Source organism: Uloborus diversus, chromosome 7, assembly GCF_026930045.1.
Source record: "Uloborus diversus isolate 005 chromosome 7, Udiv.v.3.1, whole genome shotgun sequence".
In the NCBI taxonomy this organism is placed as follows: domain Eukaryota; kingdom Metazoa; phylum Arthropoda; class Arachnida; order Araneae; family Uloboridae; genus Uloborus; species Uloborus diversus.
The window spans coordinates 94,016,031-94,028,689 of record NC_072737.1 but is presented as its reverse complement, the minus strand read 5'-3'; the positions used below and the strand labels follow the sequence as shown (position 1 = coordinate 94,028,689).

At 34.9% G+C, this 12,659-nt stretch overlaps 1 protein-coding gene across 1 annotated transcript in view; it reads left to right on the top strand.

The window, feature by feature from the left end:
* The window catches only part of LOC129226796 (homeobox protein EMX2-like), a 101,705-nt gene that overhangs the window by 30,503 nt on the left and 58,543 nt on the right, over positions 1-12,659 (top strand). Inside the window, exon 2 of the mRNA XM_054861425.1 lies at positions 4,373-4,545. Coding sequence (XP_054717400.1) covers positions 4,373-4,545 — 173 coding nt within the window. The remainder of the gene's footprint in view (positions 1-4,372; positions 4,546-12,659) is intronic.

The following is a 12,659-nucleotide window of genomic DNA, read 5'->3' as shown; positions in this document are numbered from 1 at the left end:
AAGCATCACCACGGCGGATGTTTCCAGCAGCTGGATTTCGTTAAACAATTTGCTATCCTTGATATAAAAAAAAGTTTCCAAGTATGAATTGTTTTTCGACAGTTAACCACAGGTATCAGAAAATCTATCAACCAGTCAAAGATAATCCTTGAAGAAAAACAAATCCTTCCAAGTGTTTACTTAAAATTTAATGTCAGCTTTTCACCGACAGCTCCCAGCATACTTATCCCCAAAAATGTCTTTTAACTGCGTTGTTAACATAGTGGTGGAAATTGCGTCACTGACAGCTTAACGAGCTTTGTTCATTAGAAAGCAACGACATCAAATGAAGAATGTTTGTGGACTTTTTCAACCTTTGAGTAAGATGCGTTCAAAGTTCAAATCCTGAGTAGCCTTTGAAAAGTTTTACCAAAACATGCTGGTATAGCAGCACCTAACAGATTTACTATATACCATCTCTTGTGCCAAACCCAGAGGATAATCTCCTCTACCATTTGTACAACAGTCATCTCTAAATTTTTAATTTTAGAACTTACAACACTTGCTCCTAGGTGCTTTTAGTCAGAAACCCAACTCGAAGATTAACTTCCTTCCTTTATCACAGGGTTAATTCTTAATACCTCTTTAACAGAAGAACTTGAAGAATCATAACGGCTGTTGTTTCCAGTAGCTGGATTTCTTTAAACAATTTGTAATAGATAAAAAAAGTTTCCAAGTATGAATTGTTTTTCGACATTTGACCACAGGTATCAGTAAGTCTATCAACCAATCACAGATAATCCTTGAAGAAAAACAAATCCCTCCAAGTGTTTACTTAAAATTAAATGTCAGCTTTTCAACGACAGCTCCCAGCGTACTTATCCCAAAAATGTCTTTTAACTGCGTTGTTAACATACTGGTGGAAACTGCCTCACTGACAGCTTAACGAGCGTCGTTTGATAGCAACGACATCAAGTCAGAAACCCAACACGCGGATTTACTTCCTTCACTTATTCCACGGCTAATTCTTAATATCTCTTTAGAAGGAGAAATTGAAGAATCATCACAGCTGATGCTTCCAGTAGCTGGTATGTTTGATGGCGTGCGGAAACAATTATCAGAGATAATCTCCTTGCGGCTCGCCATTGGCCGAGGTTGTTTAATGAGTGTCCAGTCCATCGTCACGTTCTGATAAATCTTTCCTTCGAAAGCTTTCAACATCTTCGCTTTAATGATTGGATTGACTGAACTTTGCTATTTTATGTCGTTATTCGGAAAGAAAACAGTCATTTAAAATCAATCATTTTGTAACACATAAACTAAATATTTTGACCAATGGGGGAATTCTGATTGTAGCATGCAGAGATCACCAATAATAAGAACCTCGAAAATCCGGTCCGTCGGTATTCCGAACTTTGTAAATTTATAGCTCTTAGAACTCATACGGTTCATTGGTGGTACACAATCAACACAACACAAAAAAAATGTGTTACAAATAAAAATTTAAAAAACAAATAAATCCTCAACAAACAAACTCATCCCTAAAAGCAGGATATGTTAATTATATTTGATAATTGTTAATTTATTTACAAATATCGTCGCCTCAGAGCAACAGTAGGAAATCTTAGTGCTATTCCTGGGATTGGATGCCTTTGTGTTGCTCTGGGGCGAAGATATAGTACTCTTATTGTAGCAATTTAGCAATGTTCATTTCTAGTCAGTGCAGCCTTACTACAAGGGGATTCCCATTGGGGGGGGGGGGGGGTCATAGAACTGTGCAATTGAAATTTTTAGGGGTGATGTTTTAAAGAATATTTTTCTTTTTTCGGGGAAGGGGGCTCCCGATTTCGGAGGGTGGGTCTTTGTAATATTTTGAGGGGGGGGTGCGCCCTTGCTCTTGGTAGGCATGAGCGCCCCCTGCTTACTAATGCATCGCGTAAGTATTATAAAGAGAGAATTTTTTTTTACTAAACGGAGATGGCAGTCTAAAGCTCTTATATGATAGTTTCATATAATATTTTATTATAATCCTTAGATGCATGCAGCCTTGAAAATAAAATTTGAAATTTCGAAATTTTTTAAAAATGATCGATTTTTGAAGTGAGATTACTCAAAAAACCCATTTTTAAAAATCTAAAAATTGGCTCATTTGAACCCCTTTTAATGCTTAACAAGTGGATATACACCGCAGCCCATATTTTTTCCCAGAAAATGTTTTATGATTTTTTGACCTTATCGCCCATGGCATGCTGTAAAATAAAAATGTCTAATAATTTCATTCACTGAAATTCTGATTATATTAATGCCTAATAGCTACAGTAACGGTGCACTTTATTCAGGAACAACTAAAATCTTACTGACTTTTAATAATATATCAGTAACAAACCGCTTTTGATGACCCAGTCAATTCGTCTTTTTTGTAAGACTCTGTGTATAGCCTTTAGATAGAAGAGCCTTTGGTGATTATATTAATGACTAATAGCTACGATAATGATGTACTTTATCAAGTAACAGTTAAAATCTTTCCTTTTTTTTTTATAAATATTAGTTTATTTTGTCTCCAAAGCTATGCATTCACCGTTACTTTCATATTCAGCAACGAATCATATTTTTTCTCTTTCAATTCTCTTTCTCTTCAACTCAATTACGCGACAGGGGAAACCATCAAAGGGAAGAACAATACAATGCATTTAAAACGATTAATTTTAATTTCGTGCTTTGGTTGTCATTGGCGAATGTTGTCACATAATTTTTGGATCCTACCTCGTATGATTACTTTTATAACATTAGGCCTGATTAGCAGAAAAAAATATTTATATAACGAAGTCAGATGGTCGCCAAAGGCTCTTCTACTCTTTCACACAGAGTCATACAAAAAGACGAATTGACTGGGTCATCAAAAGCGGTTTGTTACATGTATATTATTAAAAGTCAGTAAGGTTTTAGTTGTTGCTGGTAAAGTGCACCATAATTGTAGCTATTAGGCAGTAATATAATCAGAATTTCAGTGAATGAAATTATTAGACATTTTTATTTTACATGCATGTTATTGGCGGTAAGGTAACTTTCAAAAAATCATAAAACATTTTCTGGGAAAAAATACGGGATGCGGTGTATATCCACTTGTTAAGCATTAAAAAGGGTTCGAATGAGCCAATTTTTAGATTTTTAAAAATGTGTTTTTTAAGTAATCTCACTTCAAAAAAAAAAAAAAAAAAATCGCTAATTTTTAAAAATTTTAAATTTCATTTCCAAAGCTGTATGCATCTAAGAATTATAATAAAATGTGATGTGAAACTATCATATAAGGGCTTTAGACTGCCACCTCAATATTTTTTAGCAAAAATATTTTTTTTTCACGGAGAAAAAAAAATCATAAAGTCGGTTAAAAGGCAGTTTTTTTGCCACAAAAATATTTTTTTCTTTATCAAAAAACCTAACTAAATTTTTAAAAACAATGTCTAGAGGATATATGGGTCCTTATTTATTTTTAGAAAAAAGAATTATTCAAATAGGTTAAATACTTTTGAAATAGTGTCCATTTCAAATGGAGTGTTTTGCTGTTTTTTCCCAAAATGGCGGATTTTGTGCAGAATTTTAGTAGGCTGTAACTGAAGAAAAAAAAAATCTTCCGAAATCCCTTTGGAATAGTTCATATCTCTCTTAGTTGTAACTACTGTAATTTTTTCAAAAAAATCGGTGATGGTCATATGACACTTTTCATACCTGCCTGCCTGATTTCAAATGGAATGACTCAATAATTAAAAATATTTCTGCGATCGTTTACATTTTATTCATAAATTGTTTGAACGCAATGTGAATGCATAATAGTGTCGATGATATAGAGCGGGGGGTGAGAGGGGTCATGACTTCCATGATCCTCCCCCTGTATCCGACCCTGACTGCTGCTGCGGCACGTGAACTCTTTTGAGTAGTTAAAATATTGCGCCACTTTTGGGTTCGACCCACCCGACACAATCGTCTACTAACTCAGTAGCAAGCATAAAAGTGGAAAATATTTGTACTAATCAACAAAATTCACGTGTCACTCCGATACCCCAACGCATCACCAGGTATCATCATCGTATTATCTGAGATCTTTACTATCGAACAATTCAAAGAGTGAAAGCTTAACATAATGAGATATTACACTTTGCAAAGCGGAAATTTAAATAATTTCTTTTCTTTAACTCAACTTTTGAATAAAAGACTGGTCATCACTTTCATTCTCACGGCAGCGTTTTAAACCGATTGGCATTTTTAATTAATCGTGCACATAGTTGAAGTTGAGTGAACATGATTTAATGTTTCTCTCTCTCTTTCTCATAAAGCCCACAGATCTTTTTCTTTTATCGCTTACTAGTAGTTACAAGAATTCTTTTCCAATTCCTAGGTCCAGACGGTGCCGGATTTCTTCTCCATCCCTTCCGGAAACCGAAGAGAATCCGGACGGCCTTCTCTCCATCTCAACTCCTGAAACTAGAACACGCGTTCGAAAAGAACCACTACGTCGTAGGAGCAGAGCGAAAGCAACTCGCACAAAGTCTAAACCTCACAGAAACACAGGTAAGATCGAGAAACCTATTTGAAGTCCTTTTTCCAGATGCAAGCCACCAGAAATTGTTTATAAGTTTTACTCAAATTCATCCGGGTGTGAAAAACCCGATTTGCTGGTTTTCTCTACAGTTTGAAATTCGCCTAAATATCTCTGTTCGTTGTACATGATTTACTGTTTCTCTATCTCTCCCATAAAACTTGTGAACCGAAAACAAAACTTCAAAGATCATTTATCTATTGGCTTGATAGTAAACTCGTATCTTGAATTGATACATCAGCTACTTGGTGGTGGGATTATTCAGACTATTTACAGCTACTGACAGCATTTTAAAGCCTCCAAATTGAAATAGAACTTTTCTGAGAGCTTTTTGCTCAAAGAATGAAGAAAAGTAGAACTTCTCACGTATCATTGTATTCAAATAATTTTAACGTCATAAATTGAAATGATCCTATTATTACATGTAATGAGAAGCGATTTTTAAAAGAAAGAATCTTTTTTAAAGAAATAAGTGGAGAGTTTTTTTTTTTTTTTTTTTTTTTGCATAGGCTCATACCCCCAATTACAAAAACATTAATCATTGAGAAAATAGGAAGAAAATTCTAGAAGATAAAAAAATGGCGCGTGGCAAGTATTTGGGAAGCTATTCATCTAGCTATAAGTCGATAAAAAAGCAGACCTATATAATAATGGCAGCTGTTGTTAGTGGTCATTATTAGCCCGGTGGACGCTGTACCTCTACTGTTGCGCGCTCAACCGCCCCCAGTTCACTGCACGAAGTAACATCCAAACCTAAAAGCCGTTAATTCCTCAAACCAGATATGAAAAAAAAGGGCCGTGAGCGATAAACGGTGGAGGGGCAACAATCTATACAGCAGTAGCAATAATGGCAATTCCAATTGATTAGATTTCAATGAAGACACACAGCCACCTGGCAGAGAGAAAGACCGAATCATTAAAATCGCTCACCAAAGCTGAACCTGGGTTTTAGTCCCGATTATTACACTACTTGGGCCTAACAAAGAGAGGACTCCTTATATGCCGATGGTTATCTCGCCTGGTTAATGATTGGGAGTATCTCCGATGATATCTCGGTGGCAGCGAGCCTCGGATAGTTGCGGTTTGGCGCAGATGCTCCAAAGATGCTAATAGTTTGGGTGCGCGCGAGGAGAAAAAGAGCTCATCAAGGAGGGGGGATGTTTTGTCTACGCTCTCGGGTGCTTTGGGGAAGCTTTTTAATTGATGTTTTTAGAACTTCCTGGAATATTTATCGGCTGTCTGCTCTGCTAAGCTTTCTTTTTTTCTTACCCGATGTTTGTTTAGGGAGGAAAATGTATATTATTTAGTCACCTCTCATTTCGTAATAGTCGTAACAACCAAGTTCAAGGGGTCGCAAATTTTGTTCGTTATAACGAGAATTTTGCTGCAATGGATTTTAAGTAATTTAATGTCAGTTTAAACGGGGCTGAATCTTTATTTCACCGAAACTATAGATTTTTTATTCACCTCTTATTTCGCAATCCAGTCGTTACAACAAAGTTTAAGGGGTCGCAAATTTTGTTCGTTATAATGGGAATTTTGCTGTAGTGGATTTTAAGTAATTTAATGTCAGTTTAAACGAGGCTGAATATTTATTTCACCGAAACTATAGATTATTTAATCACCTCTCATTTCGCAATCCAATCGTTACAACACAACAAAGTTCAAGGGGCCGCAAATTTTGATTGTTATAACAGGAACTTTGCTGTAATAGATTTTAAGTAATTTAAGATCAGTTTAAACGGAGTTGAATATTTATTTCACAGATTTTTTTTTGTCATATAGTCACCTCTCATTTCGCAATACAGTACCGTAAACTGGGGCTACTTGAACCCATGAAAAAAAAAGTTTAAAATCCGTCTTAGGCCTATAAAACTTAATGTATAGACTTAAAAAACCTTCTCCATGACAGGTAGCAGTACTAGGCAGAGGCTGGAGCATGAAACAAAGTTTCTGCTATTCCCGCCTTTTTCTGATTGAGGTTATGATTGCAAGTTGTCTAAACAGTTGTTTTTAGTGTCTGCAAATTTTCACATGTAAGTTCATCGAAACATCTGCTGTCATCAAGGTAAAGAATGTTTTATGTTTGCATTCTATAAATAACAGTATTTTAAGGTTATAAGAATATAACTAACACAGTAACTAGTATAAGTTACTAAAAGTGAACTAGTTGCCTTAAAATGCGGCTACTTGAACCTAACGTTTAAGCAGCCCCAGACCACATTTCATCACTAAATTATGTTAAGTAAGGTTTGTAATCTTTTAAAATAAAGAGGTTAGCTACTATTTATACCTGATAACTTGCAGATCTGGGGATAAAAAAGGGTCCGAAAATAAAAGAGAACCCTTTGAAGTAGGAAATATGCGGATTATTAAGAGGAAAAATTACAATTGTGTCCAGATTCAATTAATTCCAGAGAAATATCTTAGAGAGTGGCATCAGGTCATTTTGACTTAAGTATATCAACTCGAAAAAGGATATTAAAAGGTCGTTTACAAAACAAGCCTGGGTATCCTGTAGTATTTGTAGCGAGGAAGAGCAGGCATTAAATAATATCAGAGAAAATAAATACACCCAAGCCATTAAAGAGAGGAGTTTTCATTCTTTCTAATGTTTAAATATTGAGCATTTCAATTGGTTTTAGCTGTAATTAGATTATATTTCTAGTTGAGAAATTATGTTTGTCTAAAAATATGTTACTATGAATGTACGTTGATTTTATATTGTTTTATATAAATAATTTGCAATTTATATAAATAGTTTGCTCACTAGAATGAATGTATTGAGTCTTCTTTCAAAATCATTGGTCCTTGATACCATCACCTATTTTGCAGTTTTTTCGCTGAGTGGGACCAAGTAGCTCCAGCCCGGGGCTACTTGAACCCAATTTTCAAAAATAGAAAAAAAAACATAAAGAATTACGATTGTTGTTTAAAAAAAAGCTTAAGGTGGTAGCAGAACGTCTGAAAAGTGGTAAAAACATGATTATCAGTGCACATTATGGGTTTAACCAAAAAATCAGTGTAAAACTCACAAAAAATATGAAATTTCGGGTCCAAGTAACCCCAGTTTACGGTAGTTACAACGAAGTTCAAGTGATCGCAAATTTTGTCTGTTGTAACGGAAATTTAATAGTAATGGAATTCAAGTAATCTAACAATTTAAAAAACAGGACTGAATATTTATTTTGCTGAAGCGGATATTTCGTTCCATTGGTATTCGTTGAAATGAGATTTTACAGTTCTATTAAAACATTTTATTTCTTTGAATACATTTCGTGCAAAAAAATGTCCTTGTTTTTATGAGTCATTTCATTCTTCAACTCGCCATTTACTGTTACATTAAAACTCAGAATAAGTCTGCAAATGCAGTACAATTTTGTATCTCACTAACTCCCTTTAGTACAGGGGTTCTCTACCTCAACAGCTGATCCGGTGATCCAACACCGGTTCACGAATAAAGTGGATCAATCCTGTAATTTTTACCTATACGAGTTAGAAAAACGTTTCTTTGCTCAAAAAATAATTGTGACATTTTATTCATATTTTGCGTTATTTTTTCATTACTACTTTTCATAATTTTCGATGATTTTCCCCAAAAGTTTATCTACTTATAAACAAGAATTACAATAACTACTTATCTCAACATATTATTGCTAGTGCTAAATCATAATAAAAATTTTACCCTCAATTTATAACCAGTTTCTTTAACAAATAATCAAATTTGAAAAAAAACTCTTACCTAGTTACCGAATTTTTCCACCGTTTTTTCACGGTCCGTGAGTCAGAAAAAAATGGGGAACGCTGCCTAGTACCAGGGCCCAATCAATATATTGGAAGGCTCTAGATCAAACAATTTTTTCGTGTTGAAAGAAAGATGTTTAAAACAATTTGCCATTAAATTTGATGCTGTCTTTATTCAATTTCAAGATGAGTATGAAAAGTTATTTCGATATAGAACGCATTTTTACGTTGTTAGTATTTGGATGTTCAAAATGCAAAAAAAGAAAAAAAAAAAAGAAAAAAAAAGGATTTATTAAAATATTTTAGAACTTGGAAAACAATGCCTTTATGATTTGTGAATAACGAAATGACGCATCAAGTCTGGAATAATGTACGAAAAACTCCCTCCTAACTCAAGATTGACTGGTTTTTCTTTTTGGAAAGGCGGAGAAGTACAGACCTCGTGCGTAAGCTATAGTAATAAAATAATAACACAACACCACAAATACCCTCCAGTGCTTCAAAAATAACATGTATTTAATATATCTAATGCTATAACCGTATTACAAATTAACATCAACAATAATCACTTGCCAGAAAAAAGCATGACACTCCTAACAATTTACTATATCATACTTAAGGATTATTGCAAAAAATATGTTTATTCTGTAGCATCCCCTCCTCCAGGGGGGATAGGAGTCAAAAATATCAAGAACAGTTGGTTTTAGGCCATATTGTCAATCCTAATGTGGTATTTTAAGTATACATAATAGCTGTTATGACCAAAATCGTCTCCAAATGGTATATTCTATAGTTGCGATTGGGAGTTCAGAAGATATTTGACTGTTAATGTAAAGTAAACTATTACTTGGGGCAAGCCACAAAATTCAGCTGCTTTTTAAAAGGTGGTGTCGAGCTGCCCTTGCAGCACTCCGTTTTCGAAAACAAAACCGAGCTTGATTCGATAATTAGGAAAGTCCAAACATAGCTCGGAGTCAAATATCGGAATTCACCTGTCTGTCTCTGTCGCTTGATTCACCTGATGATAACCATCACATAACCAACCACCTGCGATTGCTGTTGAGGACTCGTCACATTGTTTACCCTCGGAGACAACAAGCGTCCGATCCACCTGCTCGGACATTGATTTCTTCTCGGTCTCGGAATCAATTAAAGCGGATTTTTGAGGACTCGTCACTTGTTTATACTCGGAGACAACAAACGTCCGATCCACCTGCTCGGACATTGATTTCTTTTCGGTCTCGGAATCAATTAAAACGGATTTTTGAGGACACGTGGACAAGGAGATGACAACACAGGATACCCATAACGAGGAAGGACAGCTGGTGTTGATGGCAGAGGGCGATAGGGAGGCTATCGTGATTCCCGCTCATTTGAATATGAAATAACGGATTTGGGCGCCGGCGCTAATTGGGGAGCAGGGAACGGTGTCGCCCAATTAAGTGGGATTTGCGGCTCTTCGTTATAATTGTCATTGCACCGGTTGTTTGGAAAAAATTTCCGGTGTTTAATTATTTAAGTGGGTCGGGTGCAATCAAAAGGGGGATGCATGTTACAGGATTCATTCCGTGCTCATGAATTGGCAATTTTTGAAATTGATTTTGAGTTGATGCATCAATAAAGGCTTATAGAACTACATGCAAGCCAGTAGAATTTGCCTATTACGTGCAACAAATTTTTCTATGCAATGATTGGGTAAAGAGGGGAGGGGGAGCGAGTACACTTTGCTTTTACTTGCTTTAAAGTTATTTCTACACAAGGAAATGGAAACATAAAATACCGTTTTTTTTTTTTTTTTTTTTTTTTTTTTTTTAATGCTTTTCTTAGCAAAATTTCACGTTACTTATTTATTTATTTACATTTTTGATTTGCAGCTAATTTGTTAGGAATCCTCAGACATTAGGCTCTTTTTTTATACTAATTTTTGTAGTAATTATCGTCATGTAATGTTCCCCTCCCCCTCTAAACAAAACGTGTCACGTACTGATGATATTGATTTTTTACTAAGGCGAGTACCAAAACAGTTCTTTTTTCTTATTTTATTTTCAAAAAAGTGCTTTAAGAACAACACTTTTTCAATCAATACTGAACTCCAGAAAAAAAAGAGAGAAAACAGATTAATTCATTTACGGTGTGGACGACCTTTATTGAATCGTCCTCAGTAAGTATTAGTAAAATCACTCAAAAAATGAAAAATGAACTTAAGGATTTTCACTATGCGTTTAAAATATTAACAGCATATGAGGCAGTGAGAAGCAAAGGGATATAAGTGGTAAAATTTAAAATTTGGAGATAACCAGTACAAACAGTAGGTGAACCTGTCCTCTGTCTTGGGGCAAGAGATAATACTAGTAGTCCTGGTAGGTGGTGCTGTATATCATGATATAGAAAAAAATTCAATGAAAGCCTACCTAGTACATTATCTTTAAACGCGTTTTACCCAAAACTTGAAAATGTCCTCTTACATCCTTTTGCTTCTCACTGTCTCATATTTGTATGGAGTAAAAGCATCTGAAACGGACATCGTGTTGCGTAAAGACACAGAATTAACTTATTTCTTTGCTCGTTAAATTCTTCGGGCTTTAATCCGAAATCTAAAGCGAAATAATATTTTGCTTCAGTCTCCAGACCTATTTCTTCGTGGAATAAATCCTACAGTCAACAGTTTTATTTTATTTAATTATTTATTAATTTCATTTGTTATTCTTTTTTAATTTAACTTATTTTTTATTTAATTTATTTTTAAAAAATGTATTTATTCATTTATTTATTTTTGTAACATGAGGGATTATTTCCCAGTTCATAGTGTCAGTAAATCGGAGTTATGTCTGTGAAGTTGAATCTGAGACATATATGTGATACGGTTCTTCTTTACTAATAATAAAACTGAAAGTGTCTCTGGATATCTGTGTCTCTCGATGTCTTTCTCTGGTTGTCTGTTACGCGTATAGCGCCTAGACCGGTCGACCGATTTTCATGAAATTTGGCACAGTTAGTTCGTAGCATAGGGGGAGCACCTTGAATCGATTTTTTGAAAATTCGAGTCTGTTTTTTTTTTTCTATTCCAATTTTAAGAACATTTTACCGAGCAAATTATCATAACATGGACGAGTAAATTACCATAACGTGGACGAGCAAATTACCATAACGTGGGCTTAATCAAACCTATACGAGTGAGACTTTGAACTAGTGATGTGCCGGATCGTTAAAAAAGTAGATCCGCGGATACGGATACGGATCATTAGTGTCAACATCCGCGGATACGGATACGGATCTCTTTTTTTTTCCCCCAATTCAATTATCCAAGTGTAAAATTTGTTACGAAGGTACTCCCATCAGAATAATGGCAGTTTCTTCAAAAAATGTCAACTTCGGCAAAAATATAATCAAGACTATGATTTACTCCTAAAAGAAATCTCCGTTAAAATTGAGGGAGAGTTGGAAGCCATAGGTCAGCGTTGCATTAATGCTCAGATGGAATGCGAAAAATTATTTCTAGCTTACTCGGTAGATGTAGGATACAGGAGCAAGAGTGTAAAGCTGCTACTGGACAGGCTAGAAGTATTTTTTCCTATTTTATTTCAACATAAATGCAGCGCTGACCCATTCGACCGAACTTCTCCGACCGACGAAATACAGAGACGGGAACATCTTTACAAACAGTAAATAGAGAGTTTATTCTCACTTTTTTTGAAGGATGCCGAGAAAAATAAAAATGAAGAATAACAGAAACCTCAAATCAATAACAAAAACTAGTATTAAATTAAAAATTAAAAAAACAAAACATGTCCCAGAGAGCCGACCTCATATTAAGATGAATTTCGCGGGTCAGAACACACATTTGTTAACTAATATGAACTGGCAGCAGGTAAAAATTTTAAATCACTGAGCTTTTTCTCCTTATCTTCCGACAATGAAATCGCTACCAATCACGCGTATAAAGGCTTAGAATTGCACTTAAAATTTACTTAACAAGATTATAGCTCCTACTGTATATAAGCTCAAAGTTTCAAATAAATATCAAACGCAGAAAACTTCGTTCTCTCAATTAGAGCCAACATTTTTAACGTACGGGTAAATTTTTACTACCATAATTGTGAGAAACGTTAAATCGGTTTTTAATTAATGTCTCTGGTAATTAAAGTTCTACAAAAACGAGACCAAGCTAAGAATTCTTTCGACCAAGTCCCCTTTTGAACGAAAAATGAACTATCAAAATCGGTTCATCAGTTTAGGAACTACGATGCCACTACGATGCCACACAGATATACACTTTTAAAACTTATTTCCCCTTCCTTTTTACAACAAGGAGGGGGGGGGGTACAGATTGGCTTCTGAAATG